Genomic DNA, 19,024 nt, shown 5'->3' with positions numbered 1-19,024 from the left:
AAAACATGGTTGCCTGCCAATGGGGTGAATTCGCCTATAACAATGATTTACACACATTCACGCTTCATAGCATCGCTGAATATACGAATATCGTGTGCAACACAAAAGTGCGAATTAACACCTTCTGCTGCTTGTAAAGCATCTAACACTATTTTAAACTATTCCCTTTTCATGGTAATATTATTTTGAATACTTTCCGGCGTCCCTGGGCATCCAATATCCGCTAAATCGAACCCACACAATGTTCAATATTCTATTTTTGAACGAATTCTGATGTTCACAATGTGGTTTTATTCGTGAAAAAATTCAAAGCTGATGCGTGCATTATCGGCGAGGCAGGCGAATAGTGTATGTTCATGATCACTTTTTCGCGAATTCTCCAAACACTGAGTATAACGCATAAAAAAATACTATAAAAATATTACGCCATTTTGACGAAAATTTGTACATTCAAAATAATCTGCACATAATTAATGGCAAATCTATACCTATAAAAATGGATTTTTGTCAGACTGTCTGTCGGTATGTTCCTTACAGACTCGGAAACTATTGAACCGATTGGCGTGAAAATTTTCAAGCAGGGGTTTTTGGGACCAGAGAAGGTTCTTATAATAGTTAGAGACCCCTCCACTCCCTAAGAGGGGGGGGCTCCCATACAAATGAAACACAAATTTCTGCATAACTGTGAACTAATCAAGCAAATGGAACCAAATTTGGCATGTGGGTGTTTTCGGAGGCAAGAATTTTTTTTCCATGGTGCATTAGACCCCTCTTTAGCAGGGGAGTTATGACCCCTCCTTCCTTTAAGAGGGGGTGTGGAGCTCCCAAACAAATACAACATAAATTTCCTCTTATCTCGAGAACTAATCAAGCAATTGGAATCAAACTTGGCATGTGGGTGTTTTCGGAAGCAAGAATTTTTTCTATGGTGAATCGAGGCCCCACCCCTTTTTAAGAGGGGAATTATGACCCCTCTCCCCTATAAGAGGGGGGGCTCCCATACAAATGAAATATAAATTTCCTCTTATTTCGGGAACTAATCAAGCAAATGGAACCCAATTTGACATGTGAGGGTTTTCGGAGGCAAAAATTTCTTTTTTGGATGAATTAGGACCTCTTCCTTGTTTAGGAGGGGGCTCGCATACAAATGAAATACAAATTTCCTCGTAACTCGATAATTAATCAAGCAAATGGAACCAAGTTTGGCATGTGGGGATTTTTTGGAGGCAAGATTTTTTTCTATGGTGAATTATGACCCCTCATCCCTTTAAGAGGGGGGGCTCCCATTCAAATGAAACACAAATTTCCTCATATCTCGAGAACTAATCAAGCAAACGGAACCAAATTTGGCGTGTGGGGTTTTTGAAGGCAAGAATATTTCTATGATGATTGACCCTTCCCGTCTTTAAGAGGGGGGGCTCCCATACAAATGAAATACAAATTTTCTCATATCTCGAGAACTTTTGATATGTGGGGGTTTTAGAATGTGAACATAAACATTGCACCAACGTAGAGTAACTTACAGAATAAATCGTGATTGATATATTAGAATAATAATTCAAACTTTGCAAGTTTAGTTTCAATACTCTTATTCCAAATGAAAAGATGATTACCGTTTTTACAGTCGCAATAAGAGAATAATAAATTTTTCAACCGTCATCGCAGTGCTGAATGCATGCGGGGAGTAAAACTGCGTATCTACCGAAGACAGAAAACTTGGCTTAATTAATTTACACTGCTAATGAGCAAACACAGCTATAAATCCGAGAAACTCAAAGCTCCGCATCCGTTCTGGCTTTTGACAAAATACCGCCTTCACGACAAGGATGGTATGTTTGACGGTCAATAAATTTTGATGAATCTGGTCCCGCGTCACCGAAGACGAGCCGTTTTGTTTCGCCTGCGGTTGATCTGCGTTCCTTTGAAACCGCCCAAGTGTGACTGAGTGATGTTTGATGTGCTTTTGCTTGACTTCCGAGAGGCAACTGTCGGGGCAAATAAATAATGGTAATCCTTCGCCATGCAGCACTTAACACATCCAAGTCCCGACAACATTAGGAAAGGTTTAATTCGCCGTTAAATTAAGTCATGTTTTTGTGAGTAATTCGAATCGTTCAAACTTAGCCGAAATTCCTACGCTAGAGGCGGTGCAAGAATTGTACGCCTTTCAACAGAAGCGTAACAAATGTCTCGCACATTTTATCCGTAACAGTTAATCGTAAATTATTTATGAGCTGGGCGATTGCTTTGACTATGAGAATGTTTTAAGAAGCAAAGCGTTTTGAGGGTGGATAAAATCACCTTGCCAAAGAAACTATAATTAAATTCATTACTCGCTATAGAGAATACAAGAGCGATAGCTCTTTTGATCGTTCATTATTCGTTCACGCTCTAGCTAAACTGTCTCTGATGGCTATTGCCCTTTCATGCACTGTTTCGCAGTTCCATTCGTTATAGTTACTGCCATCAAATGAATATAAATGACGAATTAATGAAATAATTTATTCTCACAGCTCATTTCTGGATCTGGAAGTGAGCGGTAAAAATGGCAATATTTTTGTAAACACTCATAAATCATATGATTTATGGTCGCTATTCATTAAAACAAATTGGTATCGCCGCAGATAATGACAGTTTGGTCGTTTATTTTAATTCATGCACAATGAGAAATCAATAATGGATCCAACTCAACGTAGGACAAGAGCACAATTGGCTGTCTGGGCTCCGCGCTCGATAAAACAAAATAAATCATTTTTACGGGTTTCATTGCTTTGGTAAAATGGGCACAAATACGTCATCCGGCTACAATGAATTCGGACGGCGTAAAGATGGTTTCTGTTTGAAAAATAAATATGTTCTGACAAGGGGAAAAATGTTTCGCTGGTTATTCCTAAGCGTTTTTCCACCTTGTTTTATTTTTGCAAACATTTTTCATCTGAAATTGAAATTTATCTGCATATCCCACTGTTCAGCGTTACCAGTAGCCTCGCCGCGCCTTATTTTACACCATAACCATGTGCGGTGACTGGCCTTTGCTTCCACGATTCATTTAATCTACCGACAGCTGACATTAGCGTCAGATGTTGTCAACTCGTTATTCGTCATGGAGGTAAACTAGGCAGGGCCGTTCTTTAGGCTGTCAATCCACAGGAAACTATGCGCTTGAACGCTTGTCACTATCTGCTGTTCGGAAAAACACCTTGCAGCTCAGTTATGTGGTTTATTCAGTTTGTTACCCTTTCGACATTCAATAATTAATGTAATGCATTCGAAGTTGCATTACAATGGCAATAACCGTTTCAACGCCCAAAGTGATTTATCTGAGTTTTTAGGCTTGCGTGAATATGGCGCAATCACTCCCAGTTAGCTTCGAGGCACGACACTGCGCTAGGCAAACGAGCCAGTGATCGTATGTTCGAATCTCGGCTGGGAGAGACTGGAAGAGTGGATAGAATCGTAGCCTTAGCCCCGCAATTGACATGTACTCTAACAGCTGGCTGCGAAGTCAGTTGAGCAAAAACACAACATCAAGTTTCTAAAACGGGATGTAGTACCCAGTCTTTGCTTTGGTTTGCACTGTGAGAAAAACTACAGAGTCTACAGACCACAGAAACGCCAAGATACGAAGTTGCATTTAAAATCTGTTTTAAGATGTAGCGTTTGAGTTTAAAACCAGCGCAACAAATAGTGGAATGTCACTACGACGCTACAAAACTGACAAAATGCTTAGCATAATTATTGATACTGAGTCACATTTGGAACTCACTATGGAACTATAATAAATGTTTTATAAGAAAAAATTTAAAAAATGGCTCCTCCGGTACAATAAGTCGACGACATAGCCTTCTTGCAATCCGGTTATGATTTTGTATTTCAAATGACATTCGATATACCTTTTTGGTCGACCCATCTAACACGTTGAGCCCCTCTATTTCTGCTACTGGTCCGACAGAACAAAGCGATGAAATCAGAGATCTCCACTGCCGTTGATTGGGCGGCATGGCTTCTACCTGTCACCAGAATAGGTTCTCGTCTACAGCCCGGATGTCGTTAGCTAAGCTGCGTCATCATGAGCCTCAGGGTCTGCCTCTCCTACGCTGACTGCCACTTCTCTGTAGATCTCGTTCGCTTCTTTCCTCAAGATGTGTCCGATCTACTTCCTCCTACGTTCACCAATTTCTATTGCTATCGTCCGTTGATGACATAGACACTGGAGTTCCTCATTGGATATCCAGTTGTCAGGTCACCAGGCACGAATGATATATCGCAAGCACCGATTAATAAATTCCTGTAGTTTGCCCGTTGTCTCCGCTTCGACACGTTTGAGATTAAAATTCGGTTTTCGTATGTAGAGTGATTTGGTTTGAGCGCCACATGTTTCGCAGACCTGCAACGGCATCTCCGGCCTTTCTGATCCGTGTCGCTACCACCATCGGGGGTTGTCTGGCTACCAATATATTGAAAGTCGTTGACAGTCAATTGTTCTAACTAATGTTTCATCCATAACATCCATGAGAAACAGCAGCGATGATAAAATACAGCCCTGTCTCACGCCTGCAGTAATCCTTATAGGGTAAGGTGCCGTTTTGCAAAACCTTGCACGAGAACGGCTCGTACTGAGCCTCGATGAGACGGACTTGCTTATCTGGAACTCCACCGCCTTAGAAGTTTTCGTAGTTGAGTCGGTCAAACGTTTTTTCGTAATCGACGAACACCAGCAGAAGAGAGTCCTCGAATTTCTTGATCTGCTCCAATATAGTGCAGAATGTTGTGACATGATCTACACGTGATCAGCTAGCACGGAATCCAACTAGCTGCCGCCGGAGAGTAGCGTCGATCTTCTCCTGAATCCGATTGAAGATTACCTTACAGAGTATTTTAAAAGTAATGTAGAGCAACGTAATGCCACGCCAGTTACCGCATTCAGTTAGGTCTCCTTTTTAGGGACTTTGACCAATATGTCCTGCACCCAGTCCAGCGGGAAAGTTGCGGTTTTTTTTCCATGTGTGGACTCATTACTGCGACCAGTATAGTTGATCTATTGTAATATCGCCCGGGTGTTTGCTGTATGACCTGCACTGCATTGCTTTTTGCTATAATCGCTATTGAGTGAGCGATATGCTTATTAAATTTTATGCGTGCTTGCGTGTATTGGGGTTTACCCTTCCTTCAAAGCTTAATCTACTTTACCCACTTATACCTCGTTGCCACCACTATCCCATATTATAGCCGTCCCTGGCGAGGACTCATTCGTACCTCTGACCAGTACACTTAACTATAGGAGGGACATTTGTCAAGAGGCTTCAGAGGGTAAATATAGAATTCAGCACGAATGAAGGGTAAATGGAGGGGCCTGAGAATAAACCCATGCTAAAGTCACTTGACATCGAATGGCTTGATTCTACTAAGATTCGAACCCACGACCACTCGCTTGTCAAAGCAGACTCGGTAACCTTGCGGCTACGAAGCCCCCCGAAAAGTTGCGGTTTCCCATATATTGCTGAAAAGCTGCGCTGACAAAAATGGGTCAGCTTTGAACATGTCGGCTGAAATACAGTCTACACCTGGCGCTCTATTGGGTTTCATACTCTCGATGCACCACTCATACGCCTGCACCACTCTCCGTTTCCATTCGAAAATCTCAGCTTTATGCGTCGGCGTATGCTTCTTGATAGAAACGTGTTGCAGAACGACTTCCGAACGAGAATGAGTGCAACCTTGAATCACCTTACCCGTGTTATTGTCGGCGATGATCAGCGATTCGAAATATATGAAGTCATCAACCACTTTAAGTTCATCACCGGCAATAGCCACTGCCTCTGGGAGGAAAACATTATTTTCTGTTGAGCCTCTTCCTGCCAAATAAGTATGGGGTTTTCGATGGCTAGATTTTTAGCCCAAGCCTCGTTTCTAGTGTGGCGTTTATTAACTTCACTACTCCAAAATTTCTAGAATACTGCTCTCGGCTAAGCCTAGGAATTGGCGCACCCCTGGAAAGTGTAGATTGTTGATGAGAAAAGCCGGTCATCGATAAGAATGTGATCAATTTAATCCAATGCTCCAGATGGCCTTGTAGATATCTTTACGAGGAAACAACAAGCTTCAAAGTTGATGCGGCCGTTATCTTTCATGTCGGTATGGAGTCCCGATTGGTGGTCTCTCTAATCGCCCGATAATGATTTTAATATCCCGTAGTGAACAGTTGGCGTGCGACGTTTCTTGCTGTGCGTAGAACATTTCCTTCTCAAGTGTATGCAAAATTATAATGGTGTAGTTGTAAAAACGGCCCTTAATCACAACATAACATCCTCTCATTGACCACCTTTCGATCCACCATGCGATCTTGCATTCTGCCTAACACTACAAACCCTGCGCTTCGCTCTGGTAAAATAGGGTCTTGCCGACACAGACCATCCACACCTTCTTGCTTTTACGACAGATCGCATACAGTATCAAGACACCGAACTTTCCAGGCTCTAGATGCTCAAGCAGCACCCTATCGCCACAGTAATGGGGCTACGATTCTAGCTTCGGTGCCGAGAACATGTTTCTTAGTACTTAGTTTTTAGTTCAGACGCCCACTCCGGGTCAAAGGTTGCCATGATCCGATTGAGTGTTGGTAGTCTCTAGGCTGAGGAAACGATATTTTGCCTGGCAGTGGATTCAGGTGTCGTCCCGGACATGGGATCAGGCGCTCAAGGCTGGCAAGGTTATTCCTAGTGCAACATTCGCATGAGTACTCTTTTCCGTAGCGACCTACACTGGCGTAACTAGAAAATTTCCCTGGGGTGCTTTTCAAAAAAAATTCTCTATATATTAAAATATCGATCTACTAGTAACTATAGTTCAGTATGTTTTCAGCATGAATATTTTATTTATATATTCGAGTTGTTGTGTCGATGTAAAGAGAAATGAAAATGCTCCAGCAGAAAACTCTCAAATATAAAAGTTATGTATGCGCAATCGTCGTGGCTCATGCTGTTTCAAGCAGTCGTCTCCATTCAACTCGATCTTGTGCCACCAATTTTCCAGTCATTTTAGAAGTAGGAAATTACTTTCGACCTGCTCAAGCCATCCTGCACGCTGAGCCCGTGGTTCCTGAAGAGAACTATTTTCGTCGCATTATCGTCTGGCATTCCTACGACGTGTCCCACCGACATTCGTCAGATGTGCGATGAGAATCTCTCTAAACAGTGCAGTGCCCGTAGCGCGTGTTTTATATGCCTCCGCCACTCTCCGCTTTCAGTTTATATTCTGGCAGCACTTTCTGCTCGAACAGGCTAAGGACGCGTATGTCCTCCGTGAGCAGCGTAACGTCTTCAAGTCTATAAAGAACTATCGGTCTAATCAGGGTTTTATACGCACGGTGGCGTATGCTTGTAATGATCGTAAGATTTTGTGAAGGGCAAAGCAGGCCCGATTTCCCGCTTGAACGAGCCGCTAGATCTCTTTACCAGTGTTGTTGTCCGTGGTCACCAGCGATTCCAAATACACGAACTCATATACCACTTCGTAGTTCGTCATCGTCAACAGTTACTGTCCGTAGATGGCACGCGTTTGTTTCCTTTGAGCCTCTTCCATTCATGTATTAGGTCTTCGACGCATTTATTGTAGCCCAATTCTCCTAAACTCCGCTTTCAGTCAGACGAAGATTGTCTCAACCGTCGCAAAGTTCCTGACTATGATATCAAAGTCATCTGCAAAGCCTAAAAGCTAGCTACCCTTGGTGAAAATCATACATCTCGTTTTGATGGCCGCCCGTCAGATCACCACCTCAAGAGCAATGTTGACCAGCATACAGGATAAGCCGTTACCTTATCTCAATCCTCGCCGCGTCTCGAAAGGACTCGAGAGTGTCCCAGAGATGCGTACGAAACACCTCACTTGATCCAATGTAGCTCTGATCAGTCGCGTCATTTTATTCAGAAAACCGTGTTCATGCGTTATCTGCATAGCTGATCTCGATCGACTGTATTATATGTTGCTTTAAATCAATAAAGATGTGCTGCGTGAGCACGTTGTACTGCCATCGTTTCTGCAAGATCTATTAGTCCCACATTATATCCTACTGTAATATTTGTTGACTTAGGCCAGTGTTGGTCAAACAGCGGCCCACGGGCCGCATGAGGTTCTTCAATATAGTCCTTGCAGCCCGCGGACTGATTTGGTGGATGGTGGACGGGACCTGTAAGTTAAATTTATTAATGTCAGATGTCATTCCGGCCCGTGGATCGAATGAGGAGATCTGAATTGACCCGCATCATGCCTATACCGTGGACACCACCGATTTAGACAAACTATTCACATTAGTTGATTTGCCTTTATACTCAGCTGAAACTAAATTATGCAGCTGGAGTGTGACCTTCTAAAAATTACTATTTCCTTGAAGCAAATCTTATAGCGATGTCAATTATTCTGCGTGCTAGAAATTGACTGCGAAAACTATCTAAGCTGCATGGCACGTGGAATGTAGTAGCTAGGCTTTTAATTTGCAGTTCATCATGATTCAAATTTATTACTACTAAATCTTGCGTCGAAGAATTTCGCAGGTAAATCCCACATCCCACATTGCCGGCGATCTTCAAGGCTTGAAACCGAAGCTAAAACAAACGCTTATTCCATCAACACTAACAAGAGATTTTTAGGATCAGCGTGAACGAGATTGTTTGTACACAAAACATACCATCAATTTGAGCTGTTCCATTCATGCTCACCCCATGCAGCGAACTTGCTACTTTTCGGCACATTCTAATTCGTTGAAAGTGAATTAGTTTATGTAATTAGAACCGATAGATCAAACGACCCGACCACGCGGCTGGATCGGCATTCCACACTTTCATCCTTTCGCGCCTCGTTTACACCGGGCGCTCACTTGCTCACACAAACCTCTCATTAACGATTATTGTACCATTTCATAAACTTTCCGCTGTTTTATGATGAAATAAAAACACGGGAAAAGTCCGTCCAATGCTTCATTTGAAAGCATAAAATTTATGACTTGTTAATTTCCAAACGTTCAGGAAAGCGCAGCAATGTGTGCCTGCAATGTGCGATTGCGGCTGTGCGTTTGATTCATAAGAATTTTGCACCCATGTAAACACCGGCGATGCAACTTAGCAACTATATTACACCTCTAGGGGAAGTGTTCCTATATTGGCATTAGAATATTGTTGGTCAATCACGATCAAAATGAGGAAACAAAACCCATTCACATTTCAACAAAAGATTTATCTGAAACGATTTAGCAGGAAGTAGAAGCTTGGTTTTAGAGCTATTCTTTATAGAACACATAAAAATCAGCCATTTATATTCGGGAAAGTTCCGCCGGATAGACCTGCTGTGGAAAGCTTACCTTAAAAGCAAATGAATCTGACGTCCGATAAACCGTGGAAAGATTTGTTGGGCCGGCTGCGGTTTCGCGCTCGATAGATTAAAGGAAATCAACCCAGTGAACCGTGAAATATCGGTTATGATTTATACGAAGGAGAAATAAACAACTTACGCTCGGTCAGAGCAGCTGAACGATTTCAGTTCTACAATTAGGTTGGAAGGAAAACATTAATCACGTGTCTATCAACAAGTGATGTAATTTTTTATCGCCCGCTTCTGGTTCAAACTGTTCGTTGTTTGTGAACTTGATGTAGAACATGCGGCGCGTTGCGATAGGAAATCGATTGCACAGTTGTAAACGATGATGAACTGTAGCCGACGCACTGTTGGAATCGTTTTTTTTTTATTGAACAAAAGTGGTAACATGGCTGGGTGAACAAAAATGAAAATATGACCCTCAATCGCACTGCACGAATGCTAGGAATGAGGTTTCGATGTTAAACATAGAAACAAACTAATAAAATATTAACACCTGCCGGTGGACCTTTTTAATACACACCTAGTAAGGCTAAACAGTTGCAAAACACTGCTCGTCTTTTCAATTAGCAGTAACAGTGTTCAAATGTTATTTTTATACTGTCACACAAAGCCAAACATAGGCTAAGCAGAAGAAATGTAGAGTTAATCTGGTATTTTTAGACACTTCCTACAAGAAATACTGACACTATGACGACTAAAATTTAATTATCATTTATCACTTAGGTGATATGAAAGGCTTATACAGTAACTAATTATCATGATCAAATCCTGCAAATATGACCAAATTTGAAGAGAAAAATAAATATTATTATTGAGGTTGGTCACCGTGAATTCTATATGTTATTCTTGTTGGCTTTTTCGGTGAGAATCTATAAAAAGAGTAACATATAAAAAATAAATATTGTTAGAAGAAACTTTGTACAGTCCTTCCTGGAGAATTCTTGGAATGCGCAATACTACGAATTGAATTTCGATCATTTACCGACCATCAGCGAAGTTGACTGGATAACATAACCGACCATGTGTGTCTACAAGCTAATAATTATTAAGTTTACATATCCAAACAAGTAGCTAATTCAAACATTCAAACTTAATTTATCGCTGTAAATGTGGTGGAAGTGGTGCTTTCATTTCGACAACAGGACGACTGCAACGACTTGGCTCTACCCGGAAAATTTAGCTACGTGTAGAGTTTTATGATAGCGGTAAATTCTGTGAAAATTGATAATTTTAAAATTAGGCCATTGCAAATCATATTTAAAGTTTTTGTCACACACAACCCCCCCTACAGTCTGAGAAACTCGAAAAATGAGTCTCCGGGTTGAATTAACGCTTCTAGCACGAAACAGAAATGGATATTCGAACAATGGAATTTCCGAAAATCGTCCAAAAAAATTTTCCTTCGTTTTTGTCTTTTTTCGTATATTTTTGCATAGAAAATGATAACGTATATATTATAAGCAAGAATAGATTCGTTTTTCACGTTTAAACCTTAAATAAAAATTCTTAAAGTCCATGTTTTTTTTGCTCGTTAAAAAAATTACTTTGTTTTTTTTCGCCCCCCCTTCAGTGGCCGAACACCGGAAGGACAAAAACTTTATAAAATATTTGTAATGGCCTTAGTTTAAAAAAAAAATTAAAGAAAATTTTCTATTACAACTTTTTTCACATATCTGTGACAAATTATGTGCGATTTATATTATAACGTATGGAGCACAACTCCATTGATTATATTTTCGTCAGCGAGTGTCAGTGTCGGATCATTTTGCCGTCTCCATTCGTCAGCTCCTGATTAATCATGTACCGCATCACACACCAGGGGCGGTAGTGAAAGATCTGAGCTGAAAGAAAATCAACAGTAGCTGTCAAGTTTGTATTACGATGTTTATAGAGCGCATATCAATCGCGCTATTTGGCGGCAAAAAGGTTATTCGACGTTGAAAGTGAAATGCCGTGTTCGTGAGTGTGTGGTGGCAAGAACAAGGCGCTGATGGTGCATCGGTGGCGGCGGTGCTTTTATGCTCCCGGGCGGTCCGTCTGTGGTCTGGGAGTGCGGCCTTTTCCCTTTTGCCGCATTACTCATCATTTCCATTTGCTCACTCCTACTTTCAACTTGTCTGTCCATTCGCTTGTACGCACCGACCGCTTCGTCATTTAATCAATCAGTCAGCAGTGGGCTGAGGGCGTACGCATGGCCAACCCACCAGCCGTCTAGTACTACTCGGGCCAAAGTCAAAAGTGCAGATGAATCGCATTTGTTTACTCGGCGATCCAGGCCTTTGATCATCCGTCACATCTCTGCGCGCCTTTTTCGCCCTCATCCATGGATCGTCATTTCCTTTCTTAAAACGCGGCTCAGGCGTTGTTTTGTGTATACATACATATTATGCCGAAAGACAGCCGTATAATGTGAGATGAAATGGACCGCAAAAGAAGCAGAAATAAAATATATCTTTTTTGAATGATTTGTGTTTACACTGAACAACTACCTAACGCTGCTACTTATTCTTGTCTGAGGAAGTTGGTAGGAAGTGATTCGTAACATGTGTAATGTAATGAATGCTATCGAAAAGAAGCGCGGTTGCCCTTTAATAATTGTCAATTGGCATTAAAATTCATTCATGGCTTAATATAAGTATATCCATTCATCATGAATCTTCCAAAAGCAAAGCCTTGAACATCTCCAAGACTGGCAGTCGTCTCCAACACTTGACATTTCTTAATCGACAGACGTCGTAACAGATCGTATAAGGTAATTATGGAGTATAACATAATTACGAGGCTGGCTCAACGAGCCTACTGACTCTAGCAGCGGTGGAGATTCGAATATACGACGACTGGCTTGTTAGACCAGCATCGTACCTCTGAGCTAAGCGAAAAGTTGATGCGTGTTTTACGGAAATAAGGTATCTCAAAAACTTTGTCAAAGGAAATGTGAAATTTCCAAAACTTAGGTGCATAATAAACTTCTCGTTTGATGAAGGATTACACGTTTTTCATGAACATATTGGGATGCATTTGGATTGTATTACGAAAAATAGTCAGCAAAGATGGTCAGCTCAAGATTTCCTCGCAGGATTTCGAGTGTAAGCACACCAAACGAAAAAAAATATTTCTTGCGATTTTCCTAGCTGAACACTTTATTAATTTTCAATATTGATTAAAATACGTAATTGGAGACGGCTGGGAAATTGGCAACGAATGGCCCAAAACCGAGCTGCTATTTCTGCTGCCATTTCTAACTCATCGAATGCACCAGAAAAAGATGCATTCGTCAGCCGTCGTGCCCATCTAATCACCAGCAGCAGCCAAGAGATGACATCATTTCACTTCCACAGCTGTATCGACACACCAACAGCAGTCAAAAGATCACCAAGCTGATTATTCTTGTCGTCGTCTCAACTGAAATCGGTTGTAGCAGGACGGAGACATTTTAACTCTCCATGGAGGGAGTAGCAGAGGCCAACAGCAGAAAAATTAAGTGGTCCTTTTCAGGGCCATTAAAATTCGCTTAAGAGTTATGAATAGAATTTTGGTTATTTGGATGGCAGGATACATGAATTGTAGTGTAATATGAATCAAACTGAAATCGGATGTACATATATTCTTCTTCTTCAGCAGCATAGAGCCGGGGTGGCTCGTGCTGTTTCAAGCACTCGTCTCCATTCAACTCGGTCTTGGGCCACTCGTCGCCAATTTCCTAGTCGTCTCAGAAGTCGCAAATCGCATTCGACCTGGTCGAGCCATCGTGCACGTTGGGCCCCCCTGTCGTCCGGCATCCTTACGACGTATCCGGCCCACCGTAGCCTGCTAACTTTCGCTAGATGTACGATGGGAGTCTCTCCAAGCAGTGCCTGTAGCTCGTGATTCATACGCCTCCGCCACTCTCCGCTTTCAGTTTGTACTCCGCCAAATATCGTCCGCAGCACTTTCAGCTCGAACACGGCAAGGGCGCGTATGTCCTCCGTGAGCAGCGTCACGGCTTCAAGTCCATAAAGAACTACCGGTCTAATAAGAGTTTTGTACATTGTTAGCTTCGTGCGGCGGTGTACGCTTCCTGATCGTAGCGTTTTTCGAAGGGCAAAGTAGGCCCGAGTTCCCACTTGGATGCGCCGCTGGATCTCCTTACTAGTGTTGTTGTCCGCGGTCACCAGCGATCCCAAATACACGAACTCCTCTACCACTTCTAATTCGTCGCCGTCAACGGTTACCGTTCGTGGGAGGCGCGCGTTTGTTTCCTTTGAGCCTCTTCCTTTCATGCATTTGGTCTTCGACGTATTTATTTTTAGCCCAGTTCTCCTAAACTCCGCTTTCAGTCTGGCGTAGATTGCCTCTGCCGTCGCAAAGTTCCTGGCTATGATATCGAAGTCATCTGCAAAGCCTAGAAGTGGGCTTTCCTTGGTAAAAATCGTGCCTCTCGTTTCGATGCCCGCTCGTCGGATCGCCCCCTCAAGAGCAATGTTGAACAGCATGCAGGATAGACCGTCACCTTGTCTCAACCCTCGTCGCGTCTCGAAAGGACTCGAGAGTGTCCCAGAGATGCGTATGAAACACATCACTCGATCCAGCTCTGATCAGTCGCGTCAGTTTGTCCGGAAAACCGTGTTCGTGCATTATCTGCCATAGCTTGTCTCGATCGACTGTATCGTATACTGCTTTGAAATCAATAAAGATGTGATGCGGGGGCACGTTGTACCCCCGACATTTCTGCAAGATCTGTCGGATAGTAAAAATTTGGTCCGTAGTTGCGCGAGCCCCCATGAAAGCTGCCTGATAATTCCCTACGAAACCTTGTGCTATCGGTGACAACCGGCGTAACAGGATCTGGGAGAGTACCTTGTAGGCGGCATTTACCAGCGTAATATCACGATAGTTGCAGCAGTCTAGGCGATCACCCTTTTTGTAGATGGGACAAACCACTCCTTCCATCCATTCCTCCGGTAGCTTTTCCTCCTCTCAAATCCTTGAAATAACTCAGCCTTTGTTAGCGTTTCTCCGCCGCCGGTAGGCGGTCCTTCCCAGCGGCTTTATTGGTCACACGGTGGTTTATTGACAACACGGAGGGTTCGTAATAGGGGGGGCCGGGGGGTCGGTGTCGTAAAAGGGGAGAGGTCCTAACTCCGATACGCCGTACATTTGAAACCAAAAACGTTTGGTTGTTGTGAGAAGCAGATATCTCTGTCTCTATTTGGCTAAGATGAGCAAAAACAAGCCTGTTTAGGAGCGCATTCAAGCGGAACTACCACCTCTCCGTCCGAGATGAGATGTCGCAAATTACAGCCATGCATCGAGTTAAAAATTAAACCTGACTGGCGACTTACCTAAAAAAATAGTCCCCCCAAATAACAATGATATTGATAGCAAGACAGCTAAAACACGATCCCGGAAGCTGTAGACGACGACGCTGACAAAGTTCGATTACGTGGTGATGGACGCCGAGACTTACCTCAAGGTAAACTTCAAACAGCTCCATGAGCAGGAATTTTATATGTAAACCGGAAGGGAAACAGTTGCCAAAATTTTGCTAAGAAATATCTGGCTTGACAGGCTATCTGTACTAATGGATTGAAAAGCGATATTTTTATTGAAGCTGGGACCGTCGACCAGGAAATTCTCGTGAACACATCTGCCGCCTTTTCGTAAGCAACACAATATATTACGTGCCGATTTGGCCGAATTAGATATCCTGCCATAGTGGTGTGCCACTAACACGCAGAGTGTGCCCAAAGACTAGACTAGACTAGACCCTCCCAATATGCCAGAGTTGTGCCTATTCGAGAACTGCGAAAACCTTCATCGTCTACGAAATCTGAAGAAGATTCGAAAACTGTTGGAAGTGAAGCAGTTTAAGGCAAACTAGCGTTCTGTAGCGAACATAGTGGACGTAGTAGCTGTACAGATTCTTATGGTAGGAGCTAAACATAAGGCCCGGCAATTCGGATTCGATCTACCGGATTAGCTTAGCTGAATATTTTTGCTGTATTTCACAATAATTAAACTTAAAAAAGAAATTTAATTTGATTTTCTGAAAAATAAAATTTACTTAATTTACAACGCATACGAAATGTAACGAATAGATCCGACGTCGATTGACTTATATGTAGAGTGGCCATTATAGTCCTGGCGCCCTCACGCTGTATTGAATGTATGCAAACCAAAAACAACCAAAACCACTACAAAAACTCAACTTTGATATCTGATATCATACAATATTTACGGGTGACATAATAGGCTTTCGGTAGAACTTTGTTACTCTCTAGACCAGACGTAATACAACTCATCCGTTGATAAGCCGTCAGTGTGGTCACCGTCGGATTCATGTTTGAGGTCGTGTTTTCTCTGCTGTCCAATTTAATTTCACGCCTTCACGAACTTGACTGTCATTCGTCAGCTGTCCAAACTGTCGGCACGCTGTTTTCATGGCGAAGCTAAACACAAGATAATGCAAAAAATCCATACACATACACCGCGTCATCCCTACAGCCGTGGTCAACCCGAATCCAACGGCTGGAAAGAAATGAAAATAACTTTATTTGTCTCTCGCTTGTTTGCGCTTTAATCTTTCGCTCTTTACTTGCCGTCGTTGAACGGTCGCCTTAAATGCGATGGTGGGTATAAAAGAAAAAGTGCCGCCGTCGCCATCATCTCGGCGGGAAATGATCAAAAGTCAAATTATCGACTCACTTAACCCTATATCACTATGAGAAATGTAACATTCGACTGACAGCCTGACACGTCATATCAAATGACTTGATACCGCCTATTTAAAATAAAACAACGATAATCTACTGCGACACCGTAAAGCACTACTCCTGGTCCATTATGATGCGTTTTGATACGCACTTTCATATTTAATTAAATTAATTTATTTGCTTAGGTATAATGAACTACATTGTAGCGATGTCTGGATCATTTTATAGATGTCATCCAAATTCAAAACGGCTAAAAATTTATCATGTTCAAATACTCCAGATTTAAGTAGAAGTCTTAGGTCTTAGGTAATCAACAACTATATTAATCTTCTTTCAAATCAAAAACTCATAGCTTTCAGGATAAAATCGAGTGTTTAGTAAGGGATTCCCATTCAAAAATGTAATTTAAACGTATTTTGTGTATAACTATAGTTAAATAAAATATATCAGTTTGAAATAATTTCTGCAATAATATTCTTTCTCTCTATTTCTTTCAGTTCGATTCGAAAACAAGTCCATTGGCATTGTTGGCACAAACATGCAGCGCCATCGGTTCCGATTCACCCAATCCAAAGTTACTGGCCAACATTGAAAAGAGTACAAAAAGCAGCCGAGACAAGCTATCTCCCGGCACATTGTCGAACAGCTCCAACGATACTCCTAAGTCCAGTTTTAAGCCATACGACTCAGCCAATGCAGTACGTGATAGCACCAAATCGCCGGACGATGGCCGACAGGTTGGCAGCCGCAACAAATCACCAAAGCAGCCAAACTCGTTCCACCAACCACCGGAAATCAACCGCTGTGAATCAAACCAAAGTGCTGCTTCATGTCGAATTTCACCTTCAGGGTCGAACCAAAGATCCCCTGGCCATTCGCAGTCACAACAAGAACGTATCAGTAGTCCAAACTGTGCCTCATCCAAAGATTCACCGAGCACTAATGATCGACTGAATGGAACGGCAGATTCTGTAACGTCTAAAGCCACCACAGAGCTATCCTCTAGGTATTCTAACAACACCAGTAGCGATTCTCCGTTAAGAGCAACATCGTCAGCTCCTTCGTTAGTGTCGATTGGGCCACCATTTTATTCTGGATACGGGAGTTATCCAATGGATTTAATGGCCACCAGTGCATTATTGTCTCCGCACCATCAAATGTTGAAGGCTGCGGTAATGAATCCCTACTTTAACTATGCCAAAATGAAATCGCCGGATTCGTTGATGCCGGTATGTCGTGATCCGTATTGTACTGGTTGTGCCTTAAGCTCTCATATGCTAGGAAAGCTTGGACCGTCAAGCTGTCCAGCAGGTTGCACTCAATGTGATCATCCCGGTAGTAAAAACTACGCATCTGCTGCCGCTTCACTAGCTGCCAGCCAGTCTTCTGCTGCCATGTACGCACACGCACAGCTGGCAGCACTGGCAGCTGCATCTCAATTGCCTTACGTTTGCAATTGGATTGGTAGTGACTCATCCTATTGCGGCAAACGGTTTGCAGCCTCCGAAGAATTATTTCAACACCTTCGAACGCAACATACTGCAGCAGCCTCGATGACAGAAGCCCTACTAAACCCGGCCACTGCAGCCGCAGCAGCAGCTGGACTACCGCCAACACACCCGCTATTTCAAAGGTCCTATCCTGTTCCCCAGCTAAGTCCATTATCCTCCGCGCGCTATCATCCTTATGGGAAACCAGCGTTTCTCCCTCCAGGAATGTCACCAGCTGCGATAGCTAGTTTACCAATTCCACCACAGTATTTCCATCCTTATCCATTCTATGGAGCGCGGTTAAACGGGTCAAATAATATGCACCAATGAGAACTGAAAACAGATCCTTTGAAAACACAGTTGCTAGTAGGTTTGTACATAGTCTATCGTTTCTGGAATATGTTATTTGTCGAATGGATAAAACTTTTAACGTTAAACGAAACAAAATGAAACTTTGTCAGCATTCTAGGAACTCTATTGCAATATTTCAGAGAAAAATAAAATAAGATTATTTTCTTGGAAACTTTTGCTTACAAGAATGAAATATCACTGCCAAATTATTTATTATGTGCGCTACTAAGTCCGTGCTGATTGTCAAATGTTCTAAACTGTAAGCTTACAGATAAGGTAAGGAAATCGCTTTAATAACTTAATTTTTGGCGTCGCATACTTTTCGTTGTGCCTATCTGATTTTGAGCAAATAATCGTCAATTACGAAAAGTATTGAAAACCGCGACTGAACTGAATGGAGAAAAATTTTACTAGATATTACTCTAAGTGAAACAATGTAATAGGATTGTTTCCGTCGCTTCCAAGACGGTGATTCCCCCCTTAGAGCAAATTTTTAATCGGCATTGTCAAACATTTTGTTATTGGCTCTCTCAATTATTACCAATACCTAATTCCTTGCGGAACGCTGGAGGTGTTAACAAGTAGTGTAGAAACGCATGGACCGTGTTTGACAAGCAGCGTTCACCCAGTTAGGTACGATGGGAACCACGCCACTAGTCTGCTCGAGGCTCCCATTCGAGACAGTTAGCGGAATAATATATTAATGACCAATTTTATTGAAGGTCGCTTTGAAATCCGTATAGATGACAACAACTTGCACTCTGTCTTCAATAGCTCACAAATTCGTTGTTACAGATCTATTGGGAATGAAATCATGTTGAAAAGATGAAATATAAAAGTTTGTAGCTTGTAGGATGCGCTCGCTGACGATAATCTCGAAGAAATTCGAAACGGCTGAGAGGCTATTTATCCTACGGTGGTTCTTCACGTGACGACGATCACCACTTTTATATACAGGAAACATGTATGATACTTTCCAACTAGCAGGGCATTCTCTTTCTTTCAAATGACCGATGGAGAATATAGGCGTAGAGTTCAGCAATAGCGTAAAAAAAACTATTTTTTACGCTACAACTATTTTTTTTGCAGGCAAGCTTTTAAAGGTATCGATATCTATCTAGT

At 42.2% G+C, this 19,024-nt stretch overlaps 1 protein-coding gene across 3 annotated transcripts in view; it reads left to right on the top strand.

Moving 5' to 3' along the window:
- The window catches only part of LOC128741257 (zinc finger protein Elbow), a 55,193-nt gene extending 37,155 nt beyond the window's left edge, over positions 1–18,038 (top strand). For all 3 annotated transcript variants that reach the window (XM_053836935.1, XM_053836934.1, XM_053836933.1), the window contains one exon: positions 16,559–18,038. In XM_053836935.1, coding sequence (XP_053692910.1) covers positions 16,559–17,881 — 1,323 coding nt within the window. In that variant the 3' untranslated portion in view covers positions 17,882–18,038. The remainder of the gene's footprint in view (positions 1–16,558) is intronic.
- The last annotated feature ends 986 nt before the right edge of the window (positions 18,039–19,024 follow it).

Source organism: Sabethes cyaneus, chromosome 3 (genome assembly GCF_943734655.1).
Source record: "Sabethes cyaneus chromosome 3, idSabCyanKW18_F2, whole genome shotgun sequence".
In the NCBI taxonomy this organism is placed as follows: domain Eukaryota; kingdom Metazoa; phylum Arthropoda; class Insecta; order Diptera; family Culicidae; genus Sabethes; species Sabethes cyaneus.
Note: the sequence above shows the minus strand (reverse complement) of the source record. Positions and strands in the feature narration are given on the sequence as shown.